The 13,626-nt window shown below is 36.3% G+C and overlaps 1 protein-coding gene across 1 annotated transcript in view; it reads right to left on the reverse strand.

Moving 5' to 3' along the window:
* Nucleotides 1-3,185: 3,185 nt before the first annotated feature.
* The window catches only part of LOC113228211, a 24,709-nt gene continuing 14,268 nt past the window's right edge, over nt 3,186-13,626 (reverse strand). The window contains exons 3-11 of the mRNA XM_026461460.1: nt 9,503-9,577; nt 8,090-8,161; nt 7,060-7,188; nt 6,687-6,776; nt 6,311-6,371; nt 6,093-6,207; nt 5,935-6,017; nt 3,972-4,074; nt 3,186-3,743 (exon numbers count right to left, since the gene is read on the reverse strand). Coding sequence (XP_026317245.1) covers nt 3,213-3,743; nt 3,972-4,074; nt 5,935-6,017; nt 6,093-6,207; nt 6,311-6,371; nt 6,687-6,776; nt 7,060-7,188; nt 8,090-8,126 — 1,149 coding nt within the window. The 5' untranslated portion in view covers nt 8,127-8,161; nt 9,503-9,577 and the 3' untranslated portion in view covers nt 3,186-3,212. The remainder of the gene's footprint in view (nt 3,744-3,971; nt 4,075-5,934; nt 6,018-6,092; nt 6,208-6,310; nt 6,372-6,686; nt 6,777-7,059; nt 7,189-8,089; nt 8,162-9,502; nt 9,578-13,626) is intronic.

Consider the following 13,626-nt stretch of genomic DNA (forward strand, 5'->3'; position numbering starts at 1 on the left):
AACGCACACACTCAACATAGCCCCGCACTAGGGAAACCCTGTACCATGGGTACCATGGACACACACATAGACAACTACAAATTACACCCAAACTCACGAGAGAAATAAATGTAGATCATCCAAATATTTCTCTCGGCCCGGGAATCGAACCTGGGACCTCTGCGTAGCAGTTCGGCATAGTAACAGAGGCAGTTTAAGTGTAGTAATAAAGTTTAAGTTTAAAGTGTATTAGTAAAGTTTAAGCAGAGAACAAATAAGTAATGAGAACGGACACTCCGCCCCTTCCTAGCTTTAGATACCGCACCACGCCCCGCACATTGACTGAACGACAACAAGGCTAGCCGTTTTCGCGCTAAGACAATGGTGTAGTGTTTACAATAGTATGGATGCTGTGCTTTTTTACTATGCGTTCCCGCCTTTATCAATGGTTTTGAAAAGACTCAAATTGACGAAAATACAGCAACTAGTTTACTGCGTAACAAACATCTGCCCTGATTACGTCAGCTCACCATACCCTCATTTTAGACCTACAGAGTCTTGCATTGAAATTCCTATTACCTTACAGGAACTAACGAATAAAATTACGACCCCGGGCCATGATGACATTTCATATTCTATGATCAGGAACTTACCCGATATTGGTAAATTATATTTATTGAAACTATGTAATCGTTTTCTGGAATCAGGGTTTGTTCCATCACAATGGAGGGATATTAGGGTTATACCAATACCTAAGCCTGGTCGTATTGCTCAAGATGCTTCGTCTCTACGGCCAATTTCGCTAATTTCCTGTATATGCAAAATCTTTCATAGGATCATAGGCAAAAGATTGGAGTGGCTATTAGAAAAGAGGAATGTTTTTTCGGAACTGACTTTTGGCTTCAGGAAATCCAAATCCTGCTTAGATAATCTTAGTCTACTCGTTTCTGATATTCAAATCGGATTTGCTAATAATTGTCCTATACTTGGCTGCTTTGTAGACATAGACAATGCATACAATAATGTTGATCTTGGGCCACTTCTAACCATATTAGATAGACTTGATGTTGGGGCTAAAACATGTCGCTATCTTTGGAACTTTTTAAGAGAAAGGAAAATTCATATTAAGTTTGATAATGGCGTTGTAACTAGGTACTGTAGTAGAGGACTAACACAGGGTGATCCGATATCCCCTCTGTTATTTAATATAGTCTCAGTTGATATCTGCAGGCAAATTAAGAACAAGGTACAAATTATGCAATACGCCGACGACTTTGCATTATATACCTCAAATAGAGACATATCTCATGGTCTATTTGAATTGCAGGGTGCTATTAATTTGCTATCACAACTCTTAGGTAATTTAGGTCTAAGCCTGTCTCCTGCGAAAAGTAAATTATGTGTTTTCAAGAAGAGTCCCTTTAAGGGATCTTTAGAGCTAAAAATTAATGGGACATTAATAGAAGTAGTGGAAAATGTTAAATATCTGGTATTATAGCTTGACCGCGGGCTTCGCTGGGGCAAACACATTAATGAAATCTACTCAAAATGCTCAAAATTTTTGAATATTAAAGTGTTAGCTGGTTCGGGTTGGGGAGTCCACCCTATACATTTAAGAAGGATTTATATTGCTAGCTTGCGAAGTCGAGTGGATTATGCTAGTTTTCTTTATGATGTATCGTGTAACTCACATCTTAATAAAAATAATTTTATACAAAATACAAGTATGCGAATTATAGGGGTTTCATTAGAAGCACTCCTATTCACGTTATGGAAAGTGAGCTGTCACTACCACCTCTTCACGTACGTAGACATTTTTTGGCGAGTAGATTTTCTTTTAAAAGCAATTCTTTAAATTCAAACCCAGTAGTATCCTCAATAAATAAATTAAGTTTATTATGCACGAAGAAATTATGGAAAAGAAAAAAGACACCCTTATTGGTAGAAGTAAGTCGTTCCAGAACGTGCCTTCGTCTACTAGCAGTCTCCTAGAAATGTTCTCTCTTAACATATGGGTTAGTTATATTAATGTACCACTAGTTGTCAAACCTAACATTCAAATTTTAGATAAACCTAAACGTTTTTACAATGCAGATAATATAGCAAGTTCGTTTATTCGTCTGTGTTCTGTTGAATATGATGGATTTTATAGGTTGTTTACCGATGGATCGAAAGATCGGAATTGTGCGGGAGCGGCGTTCTATGATCCTCAGTTACAAATTCATGCTAAATTTAAAATTTCCTCGGCACTGTCCATTATGCACATTGAGCTATTAGCTATTGCGGAAGCGTTATCTTACGTTAAATCTTTATCTATTGATAAGTGTGTTTTGTTTACAGATTCCAAGAGCGCTTTATTTCATTTGGCTCGATGTACCTCGAATTTTCGAGGATTCCCGGTAGCCTATACTATACTTAATATAATATTTGAATTGCACGCCCATTCAAAAATTATAGCCTTGCAATGGATTCCATCTCATTGTGGCATAGTGGATAATGAAAAGGTAGATTGTCTGGCGAAAGTGGCTTGTACTGATGGTGATACCCTCCCGTGTCTCCCGTTTTATAGTGAATGTTTGGGTGTTATAAAAAATAATTCTTACAATATGTGGAAGGAGTTTTTTGATTAAAGGTCGAAAACAGCAGGCATTTGGTATAAGACCATCCAACCTGAACCGTTGAATTCTCCTTGGATCAATAATTGCTTAAATAGAAATGATTTAGTATTAGCATTACACCTTCGGTCCGGTCACATTCCATTAAATAAGTGTGCGTATATGATGAAGAAAACAGAATCACCAAACTGTGCTGTATGTGACTTAAAAGAGGACGTATATCATATACTGATGGAGTGTGGACGAAACGATTCTTTTAGATTTGATGTAGCTGCTATGTGTGACCAGTTTAGACAAGTTGGCGGATGCAACAGCGTCTTGGCCTTTCCCCTATCAAGGGAAGCCAAGATGCTATATAGATTGGTGGAGAGAGGCTTGAAGTTAAGGCAATTATAAGCTGCTTCAATTCTCTCTTTACTTTATAATATAAGTATATGTATAGATAGTCATAGTCGCTTATTGTGACAAAGCTCTTTAAATAAAGAAAAAAAAATGCTAATCTCTTTGGACGAAGCCTTCGTATAATTATGATAGAACTTCATGTACAGGTAAGTTCGTTTAATCATTAATTAATTATTATTGTCATCCGTGAGCATTGATGTGGGTTGGTCTACCACTTTAATATTTATTTAATGTATGTACATCAAGTCTTTCTATTCTTACACTTGGATTCAAATTGATTATTCTCAATTGCTCTGATTTGGTTTCTTTTACGACTAACTGAACTTTTTTTGGATCAATAATGTTGGTGTTGTCCTGGTCGATGATATTACTTGGCAATAATACCCGTTTTCCAGTGAAGGTGTGGATGCTCACACGTGTCTCAGAATTGTTGTGCTGTAATAATCCCGTTAATGGTAGAGATTTCTCCTTTGGTATGTCGTTGACTATCAGTTGTTGTATTGGTGTATTTATTGGCGTTTTTTTGGTTTCATTTGGAACTGGTAGATACTTCTTTTGTTGTTCCTGGGGATTTATTTCTAGTAAAATCCGATTTTCTTTAGCCGTAGATCTTAGTGTAGTTTCATGCGTGAAGGTAGTCGATGTTTCGAGGGACTGGAGTGGAGAGAGTGCAGTTCTCTTCTGGGGGGGTTCGTCTTCTTCGGATTCCATCGATTCTGTGTCCGAGCACTCTTCCAAATTTAACTCCTAGTATGAAAAATGTATAATAATTAAAGTACAGGTACGTCTAAGGAAAAGGTATAAAATTGATCTGTGTTGCTTATCTCTGGCCAAAAACATCAGTTTTAGGTGTTGAAGGTGTTGGTGAATATAAATTAAGAAAACTATTACTACACCAATTCTTATTTGCAAAAATTTCTTTGGCCGAGATCAGATTAGTGAAACAATATCTGCAGATTTCAAGTACAACTTTACCTGCGAAGTCATTTCCGCTGCTTCATGGTCCGAGAGAGGGTCGTCATCTTCTATTCCGGGCTGTGGTCCCTCCTCAATCTCCTCTTTCACCTCGTCCTTCAGCCTGCAAACAATCTTATGATATAATTATATGGGGACGTTGAAAAGTTTCGCAACTGAACTTCAGCAGCTTATTCAGGACAGCTTTTTTTCATTTGGTCCACGACTTTTATAAATATGTCTGGCGCCATTTTAACTAGGTTAAATCAGTCGGTAAAGCACTGGGTATTACAAAACACTATGGGTATTTATTGTTCAAAACGGGGCACAAAGTCTTTCTCTGTCAAGGCAACTACTTGAAAACTAACTAAATTCTGAGAGGACATCAAAGTTAAAAAATGTAAACAAAGGTAATGCCATTACAAAAAAATATTTTACGAATAGTGGAGAAGGGTTAAAAATTATTAAAGATGTTTTATATCGTTTTTAAATTGTGTGCTTGTACAAACAAAATATTATCAAATCATTTTTTTATTTAATACACCATATTTAATAAGATAATCTCAAAAAACTGTTTCCTGTGGAAAGATTTTTTATTATGTTTCGAGGATGAACCTTTGGCTGTCCTAAGTGTTTATTGGATTTTTTTTTATTATATTCTGTTTTTGTTTTTTTTTTATATTTATATACGTTTGTATATAACCTACATGCGTAAGGCTCAACTCACACTGGCGTAGAGTCGAAGTGTCGCGACGACGCGTCCTGTTTTTCAACTAAAGCGTCTGACACGCGCGACGACGACGCTTGACTCCATACTTGCGTAACACAAATTTACCTACCTTATTAATCGGAGTACCTTAATAATCGGAAAATAGAGATGAATATGCTTATACACGAAAAACATGACGCGTCGCGACGCTTCAACTATGCGCCAGTGTGAGTTGAGCCTAGGTGTGAATAATTTATTACTATAACACTATTAGTTTAATACTTTATTAAATTAAATATTTTTTATTAGAAATAATAAAATTAAATTAATAAATTGGTTCATTACTAAATAGTGTTAATTACAATGAATTAAAAAATTTTAAGTTAGTTTTTGATCGATAGGGATGGATAACGGGTCAGGTCGTCGGGTTGCATCCCCACTAGTTCATCACCGTGATTTTCTTCATTCGGTTTCTGGCGGCTGTCGTTATCGAATGTGTTCCTTGCTGTGTATGCGTCGTATTGTTAACTTTTTGTTTTTAATTATAGAGTATTTCTTTTATATTACTTTTTTGTTCATTTTTGGTTTTACTCTGTTGTGTGTATTGCTTGCGTTTGTGTTGAGGCAGAAATAGAAACCACGTCTTGCAATGTCCGTCCAAGAAGGTTACTGTAAACAAGCATACATGACGAGGATATCTGAAAGAACCGTTCGAAGAATACTCTGCCTGCCACTGATGTCATAATTTATGTTCCTAATATAAAGTATATTCTAAGATGTTTCTTTTGCGTAATTTTCTATGGGCCGTGATCCTTCTCATTTCCTCACAATTTTTAATTAAAAATATTTTGACACAAAATGATCCTAATAAGTTTTGTAAATTGTTCAATCCAAAAGACTATTTTTCCATTATAATTATTAGTCAGAATGGTGTGGAATCTATTGATAAACGAACGTGAAAAAAGAAGTTTATATGTCATTTTCACAGTGCCAATTGTTTGTTTACATTTTTGGTCTTCGACTCAATCTCAGAGTTTAACTTGAACAGACTTCTCGGCGGTCTCTCGAATTGAATACTAATTGTGGCACCCGGGATGAGGTCGGCAATCGCAAAGTATTTGGTCGTAACAAAATTCATATTTTGGCAAAGAGTCGATGCCGAGAAGCGAACAAAAAACTAATTGATTATGTCTACAGAAATCTAAATAAATAGGCAAATTGATTGAGATAAATTAATGAGCTGCTGTGAATTGAAGTCAGTACAGTCATACTCACTCGCCGGGGTGGTCGCGAAGCGAGACGACGGAGTCGGTCAATAGCGTCTGGCGGATCCGGCGCAGCATCAGTTGCACTTCGCTCTGGAACCACACAAGCAGTTGAGTGATTCTGTCTCTAACGAGGTGCGACCACGTGCAAACGAAGCATGGACTCACGACGTCCTTGGTGCCAGGCGACCTGAGCACGTAGTGCATTCGGTGCGCGCCATTCGCCTCACACGCGCCGCACAGGTCGAAGTCAGGGCACTGGACGCACGAGTACCGGAACCCACTGCGGGAGATACGGCCGGGGTCAGCTGGGTCGTAAGGGAGCGTTTGACTGGGTGTTGCCACTTTGCAGTTGAAATCGCGTAATAATAATCAGTGCTTCTTACCCCTTTATAATGTTTCCACAAAGGTTGCACTTCAACTCCTCCAGTACTTCGTCTGTTTCTTCTGCAAATTGAAAATAATTATTTGACTAAATTGTCTCTTTGTACAAATGTTTTTGTAAAATTTTGATTTGTAACAAAAGAATGACGATTACTTTTTAAAAATGGTGGCACAATTTTTTAGCTTGCCATTACAAGTTTTTTGTAAAAACCTGTTCTGTCCCACTTCTGTGCTGGGTAAAGGCATTCCCCCTCTTTCCCCCTTGGAAGTTAATGGAAATCGCTTTTGTGTACTTTACAGACTTTGATTTAAGATTGAAACTCTTGCTTCAAGAGATTTCTGCTAGGCAACCTTATAGCGACTACAAAATTATGTTACTTGAAAATGTGTCCTGTACAGCATGACTGCAATATGGCTCTGGGTCGTACATTAGCACGTCGTCGTCAATCTGATGGTTCGTAACCTCCTCTGCAATACCGAAAACTTTATGGTAAAAAAACTGACTTCTAATTTTATTTAAGCTCTTCCTTAGGTAATTTTTAAAAACATTCAGGGCAACAAACAAAAATAAGAAGGCTAATCAGGGCCAGGCGAAAGGGTAATAGGCATTTGCTACACAAACGCGTTCCACCGTCGGCCACATTCGACTATTTCATATAAATAATTTTAAAAATAATTTTAAGTGGTCAATAATATTGATACATTATATGGATTAATTACGTAATTGGTCAAAAGATTGTTTGATACTAACCTTTGTCACAGGGAACAACAATATTCTTCTGCCATGAGAATGGACCGTCATCATCAGCTTCAATTGTATCTTCAATATCAGACACCGCTTGAGTATCTTCATGGAATTGCAATGGATCATCATTGTTCTCTGATGGAGTAAATGGAGTCTCTTTAAAAATGTTATAGTAACTTCAGAAATGGCTGCTTCTAAAGCTGTCTCAATACTAGCATTATAACTATACTATGGTAGTAGTAACTTTGGTTATTGCATGTATCTAGTTTAGTGTTAGAGATGCTTCTCTCTTCACTAAGGGCGCGTTCCCATTATGTCGTGGCGACAGATAGTTGTGCAGTTTAAAGTGTCGTGGCTTGTATTTTCAAATAAAGTTCTTCACACATAGAACAACACGACAGACTGTTGTGATAATTTGAAGAGCTAGAACAACAGTCGTGCGATGATAAATAAAACGCCACGATACAAATGTGACGACAGGTAATGGCAGCTTCAAACGATTCTGTCGTGCAAACAACAAGGCGGCTGTCGTGAACCGATAAATTGTCGTCACAATCTAGTGGGAAAAGCTAGATTTGACTTGATCGACAACGATGAAATAAACTTTCACGACACAGTCACGACAGATAGTCGTGATATGGGAACAGGCTAGAAGCGACAGTCGTCCAACTTTAAATAAAACGTTACGACATCAAGAAGGGCGCGGTAATAAAGTCATATTCAACAAATCTTAAAAATCTGAAATGAAGCACGTTAAATTAAGTACCTAAGCACGTTACTTAATCTGTCATGTAACAACTTTGTCAAGGGTGCGAAATTAAAGAAGTGAAGAAACACGAAGTACACAACACACATTATACATAAAAAAGGTCATGTGATTGTTATGAATGTGAATGCCTCAATAAATTCGCAACACTCAAACGAGCGAGCAGTAAGTCGTAAACAAGTACTAACTAATATTTTTTCATTTATAATATTTATTTTGATCTTCCCCTTGCTTCAAAATTTAAGAAAAAAGTATATTTAACACTAATACCTGTGGCTGCTGTTTGCTGGGGAATTTCAACTGACATAGCATGGGCAGAAGTTAGTCGTTCATGCACCAAATCTGAAATGAAAAGCAAGGTTGAAATACAAATTTAACTTGTGCATGCTTTATTATTATTTATAACTGCCTCCGTGGCCGAACGGTTACCATGCCGGACTGCCATGCAGAGGTCTCAGGTTCGATTCCCGGGCCGGGAGAATTATTTTTATGGCCTACATTTATTTGTCTCGTGAGTTTGGGTGTAATTTGTAATTGTCTATTTGTGTGTCGGCTATGTCGAGTGTGTGCATTATTATTATTATTATTGTAAGTTGGTTATTACTCATAAGGATGGTTATTACTCACTGTTTGCTACTGACATGGTTGGTCTGGAATCCCTTGAACTGAGGCGGAAGATTGTGTTGCTTATCCCTTACTGCCTGCTCTTACGACAAATTATAGATAATCCTTCCGTTTTAGAAAGTCTGGGTTATTCGTGCTTGATCGTTATACTAGCGCGGTAAGCCGCAAAGGACGGCGCGCACGCAATCGTTTTGCCATGCCAAACAAAATGCGCATTCTACAAGGTTCCAGAGCGGTTGCTTTATTGAATGAGGTCCTTGCACTTGACCGTGTCACTGATGTGTTCGCGGACAGTTGGTCGCACGCAACTCATAGTCGTTATAGTAAATTTTGTTAATTGTTATTAGAGCTATTTAGCTTCACAATTTGTTGTTACTGTTTTAAACTTCTATTGTTGCAATTATTATGATTACATTATAATCAACTGTTATTCAATATCTTGCTGGGCGTATTGGTTAAGCTGTAAGCCCGCGAGAGATTTCATAGAAATAAATCAATTTATTAAATTCTATAAAATATATAATCACTTCATATGGTCGGTTACACAGAACTTCCACAATTGACGTGTAACCGTTTCAAACTATTGGGAAAGTAAAAATAAATATTATTGTGGTAAATAACCTGTGATAATCATTTAGTGAATAACCACGAACCTTAAAACCCCACGAAGCCTAAACCTAACTAATGTTAGGTGCAACTGAGCATTATTAATCTACATAATATTACTACATTTATATTTTAACTGCCTCCGTGGCCGTGGTAGGGTGTCATTTGTGGATGTCTATGTGTGTATTTTGAGTGTGTGCGTTATTATTATTATTATATTAGTAGGTAGTAGACGTCATGCTCCGTGGCCACGCCATCCAAATTTTTTTTATTATGATATTCCCTATGTAAATGTATGACTGACATACATGATGTACATTTTCTTTGGAACTAATGATTGATTCAAAATAAAAAGTAGTACATTCATAAAAATTACATGTACATCAGCCATACGTATGGTATTCATTAGGTATGGCCACAGAGCATGACGTAATAGTAGAATCAGAAACTTACGTGAAGATTTATAATATGTATGGTCTTCATGTTGCCGTTTACTGGAGTAGCAGTGTTCATTTCTTGTGCAATCTACTGAAAAAAAAAAAAAAAATGTCTTACGTCTTGGCAACTATTACAACTGAAGAGAAATTTTGCATATACATATAATAAGTAGGGATAAAATATAGTCTGCAATGGACATAAAAAACCAACCTCAAAAGTCATTCATCCCCTAGTTTGCCACCCTTAATGGTGGAATATTTTCTTTAAAATTAAATGGAACCACATCTTAGGTACCTTCTTTCCAACAAAAAATCATCAAAATTGGTTCAGAAATGGTGGAGTTATCGCGTAACATACATAAAAAAAACATACAGACGAATTGAGAACCTTGAACATAGTTAATAAAGGTGAGCAGCAATATCATACTGGAGTGAAAATAGTTCAGAATTACAATAAAGACTTACGCTACAATTTTTTACATTGCCGGAAAACAATTAATCCCTAATACATTATTAAGGATTATATATTATTACTATTAGGTAAAAAAAAAAAAAATAAAAAAAATAAAAAAATAAAAAGGTACTTATTGGTATAATAACATTAAGAAACATTCCCTGTCTTCTCAGACGAGCATACTTTGTCTAGTGCTAAATAACGGAGATGTCTGTTGTTACAGTAGCAGTTAACAAATCCATATAATAATATGTACATAGTCCTCATTAGTCCCTGTATCTTATACAACAAACAAATTAACTTGGGCCTTTGGCGAGAGTAAATAGACATTATTCTGCAGTCCACTAACCAAAATGCGGCTAAATGACAAAATACTTTTTTGAGATGTCATATAAAACCATAACCCAGTTTTGGAATAATGAAATTGTTTAATGATATTTCAGCTACGCATCATTAGGGTAGGTTCTGATAAGTCGAACATGTTAACTAATTTTAACTGTTTTCAAAAGAGCAAGTAAGAGTTAAGTATCTGTTTTAATTAGAAAAAAATACAAAATTTATTTTTTTCTAATTAAAACAGATACTTAGCCACTTAGTGGTCCCTTAGCTAAAGGGTAAGTTAGTGGACAGCAGTATTTAGGTGTGCACGTTCCACCCTGTCAAACTCATCAACACAAATGTGCAACAAAATAAATAGTTTTTTTTAAATGGGATAGTATGGGGAAATGCAAAACCATAGAAGATACAAGGAAACTGTCTTAGGAACCATTTAAGTATTTTAGTTTGATAAAAGCATGTGTCGAATTTTCATTTTCTATGATTAAACTTTTTTCACAAATTTCGCAAATGATTTTAGAAAAAAATTCCCTTGTCACCTATCCAACTGTATAAATGGACATTTAAGCTTTCTCGTCTTGCCTGTGTATATATAATAATAATAATAATAACGGTCACACTCAACATAGCCCCGCACTAGGGAAACCCTGTGTCGCGGGTGCCATGGACACACACATAGACAACCACAAATTACACCCAAACTCACGAGAGAAATAAATGTAGGCCATACAAATATTTCTCCCAGCCCGGGAATCGAACCTGGGACCTCTGCGTGGCAGTCCGGCATGGTAACCGTTCGGCCACGGAGGCAGTTATGCTATGTATATGCTATGTATATTATGTATATGTTATGTATATGCTGTCCTATATAATTAGATTTTGAAATTTCAATGGAATCATCAGTAATAAGCCGATGTTTACATTTTTCTTATCAAATAGGGCGTGAATGTTTTAACAATTCTTGGCTAGACACATTTTACAGTAAAAATTATGTGAATGAAATTTTATAAATCTTTAAATTCTATCTCATTTTCCTAATAACATTTTGTTTTTCCAAGGATCCCTATATTTATATAAATATAAAAATATTACCTGTTCTTGTCAAGGCATTTAAAGATATTTCTGAAGATTTCAGATGCGAAAACAAAGTAGGGTAAGGCACCAATCTTCAGACGGTTTGTTGCAGTGTGAAACCTTTGCTCAAAATGTTTGTGGCAAACATACATATTTCTCGTTTCACCAATTAAATGTTCACTATTTATGCACTTATACCATAGTCTTTTCACTTCCTCTTTCTTGGGAAATTCATGCAATTTAACGTCCTTTCATAAACTATTGCACGCGGGCACAAACTAATAAGAGTTACTACGTAACTGACCAGCAAGTGCCATATATTGTCTATAAGACGTAGTGCACGTTAAGAACATGACATTATTTTTTTTAATATTGGTATAACCCGTAGGCGGATATTCGAACTAAAATGTGTAGTTTGATGTGCTGTTGACTGTACATAGTTTGCTTTATACCTATTTAATAAAATTTTACATATACGTATAGACTAACAATCGAAAGAAATGTTTAGTATTTAGGTACTAGAAGTAAATTTTACCTCTTTCTCTGGAGGCAATTGATGGTCTTCCCGAGGATATCTCCAGATCCGAAAATAAAGTAGGGTAAGTTCCAATCTTCAGACGATTTGACGCTGTGTGAAACCTTTGCTCGAAATGTTTATGGCAAACAAGCATGTTTTTGGTTTCACCCATAAAATTTTCACGACGTATACACTTTAACCACTGTATTTTCATTTCCTCGTTCTTGGGAATATGATGCAATTTAACGTCCTGTCGTAAACTATTGCATTCGGGTACACAACACTTTCGAAACATTACGAAAACGCCGGCGAAGCTGTATTTGTAGATTAGAAGAGGCGGAAATTAATCAATGCAAACACTTTTCATCAATACAAACAAGCACAATGTTAATTTGGATTTAAAGGGCGGAAATCAATCGACGCAAACACTTCTCTTCGACACAAAACAAGCAATATGGCGCCCGCGCAAAATGGCGTCTGACTGTAAGAAGCGCGCGGGGTGAAGATTGCAGAGAGGGCGAGAGAGAAACGTCAGTACGCTAACGTGCGCTGTCATCACTACGCTTTAACTTTTTCTTAGCGGCTTAACGGGGCGTGCACGCGGGCATACACACAGACTATTTAGTGAACTAACGTTCAGACTGCTCATGCTCACTTTAGTTTTTTTTTTTCAGTAGTAAGAATTATTTTTAATCTGTGATACTAATGTTGACTGACATGATTCGCTCTGGACCTTTTGGAGGGAAAAGTGTCGTTTTTATTTTGACTTTCAATTATTTTGTGAAATCTAGTTTAAAGTGGAATAGGATAGTGCTATTGTGCCTTAATCGAAGATTAAAACGCGAAATTAACGAATCTCGAACTAAAATACCCGTATCGGCCCGTTTTAAGGAATCCCGAGTCAATCCAAGCACGCCGCCTCAAATTGCCTATCCTCTTTGTGGCGGCCATATTTACAGAAACATATTTAAACTTCATGTTTAGGCTGATGGCTTTTGTCAAAGCCTTAATAAAATTAAAAAAAAAAATCGACTGACATTCCATTTTTTTTAATAGGTAGACGATATTGTCTTGCAAAGGAGCAGAACGTATACATCCAAACAAATTTAGGTGGTTAGGGGTTTCAGTTCACTTATATAAAATAATACGATAAAATAAAACAACTCAATATTTGTTAAGGCGTTTATTTTTTAATTTCTTTTTAAATTTTCCTAATGCTTTGTTTTGCATTGGAGGTAGAATGCAGTTTGCTAACCTATACCCGTGCCTTTTAAAATTTTATTTATGGTACTACACCAATTCATAATTGTAAATCGAACAGTGAAAGCAATAAAACTATTAAGTAGAATAGTTTTGTGTTCGGCACAGTTTATGAAATCAAATGAATACTTGGACAAAATATTCGCTGTATAATTATATGCAATATTCGCTTTATTTGCGTTGCGTTCCAAGTATTCATTTGTTTCTCTGATTACTGTACCGAAACACGTTACTGCTCCTTCGGATGGGTATTTCAGTCGGTTTTTATACTTTGTATACTCCCTGTGACTTATCCAGTCGTGAATACGCGTTTGATTACTTGTTAAATTTTTTAGGCATAAGTCACAGTTTATTTTTAATTTATTTAAAATTTTCCTTACTACCCATCCAGCAGTGTAGGCCCGAGAAAAAACATTGAGACGTTCTCGACGGGCCTGGTCTACAATAGTTACAACGCTTTCAGTTCTAGGATGATCAGGCTCAATATTTTGTTTTTGTT

Source organism: Hyposmocoma kahamanoa, unplaced genomic scaffold (genome assembly GCF_003589595.1).
Source record: "Hyposmocoma kahamanoa isolate Upper Pololo Valley unplaced genomic scaffold, ASM358959v1 224, whole genome shotgun sequence".
NCBI lineage: Eukaryota > Metazoa > Arthropoda > Insecta > Lepidoptera > Cosmopterigidae > Hyposmocoma > Hyposmocoma kahamanoa.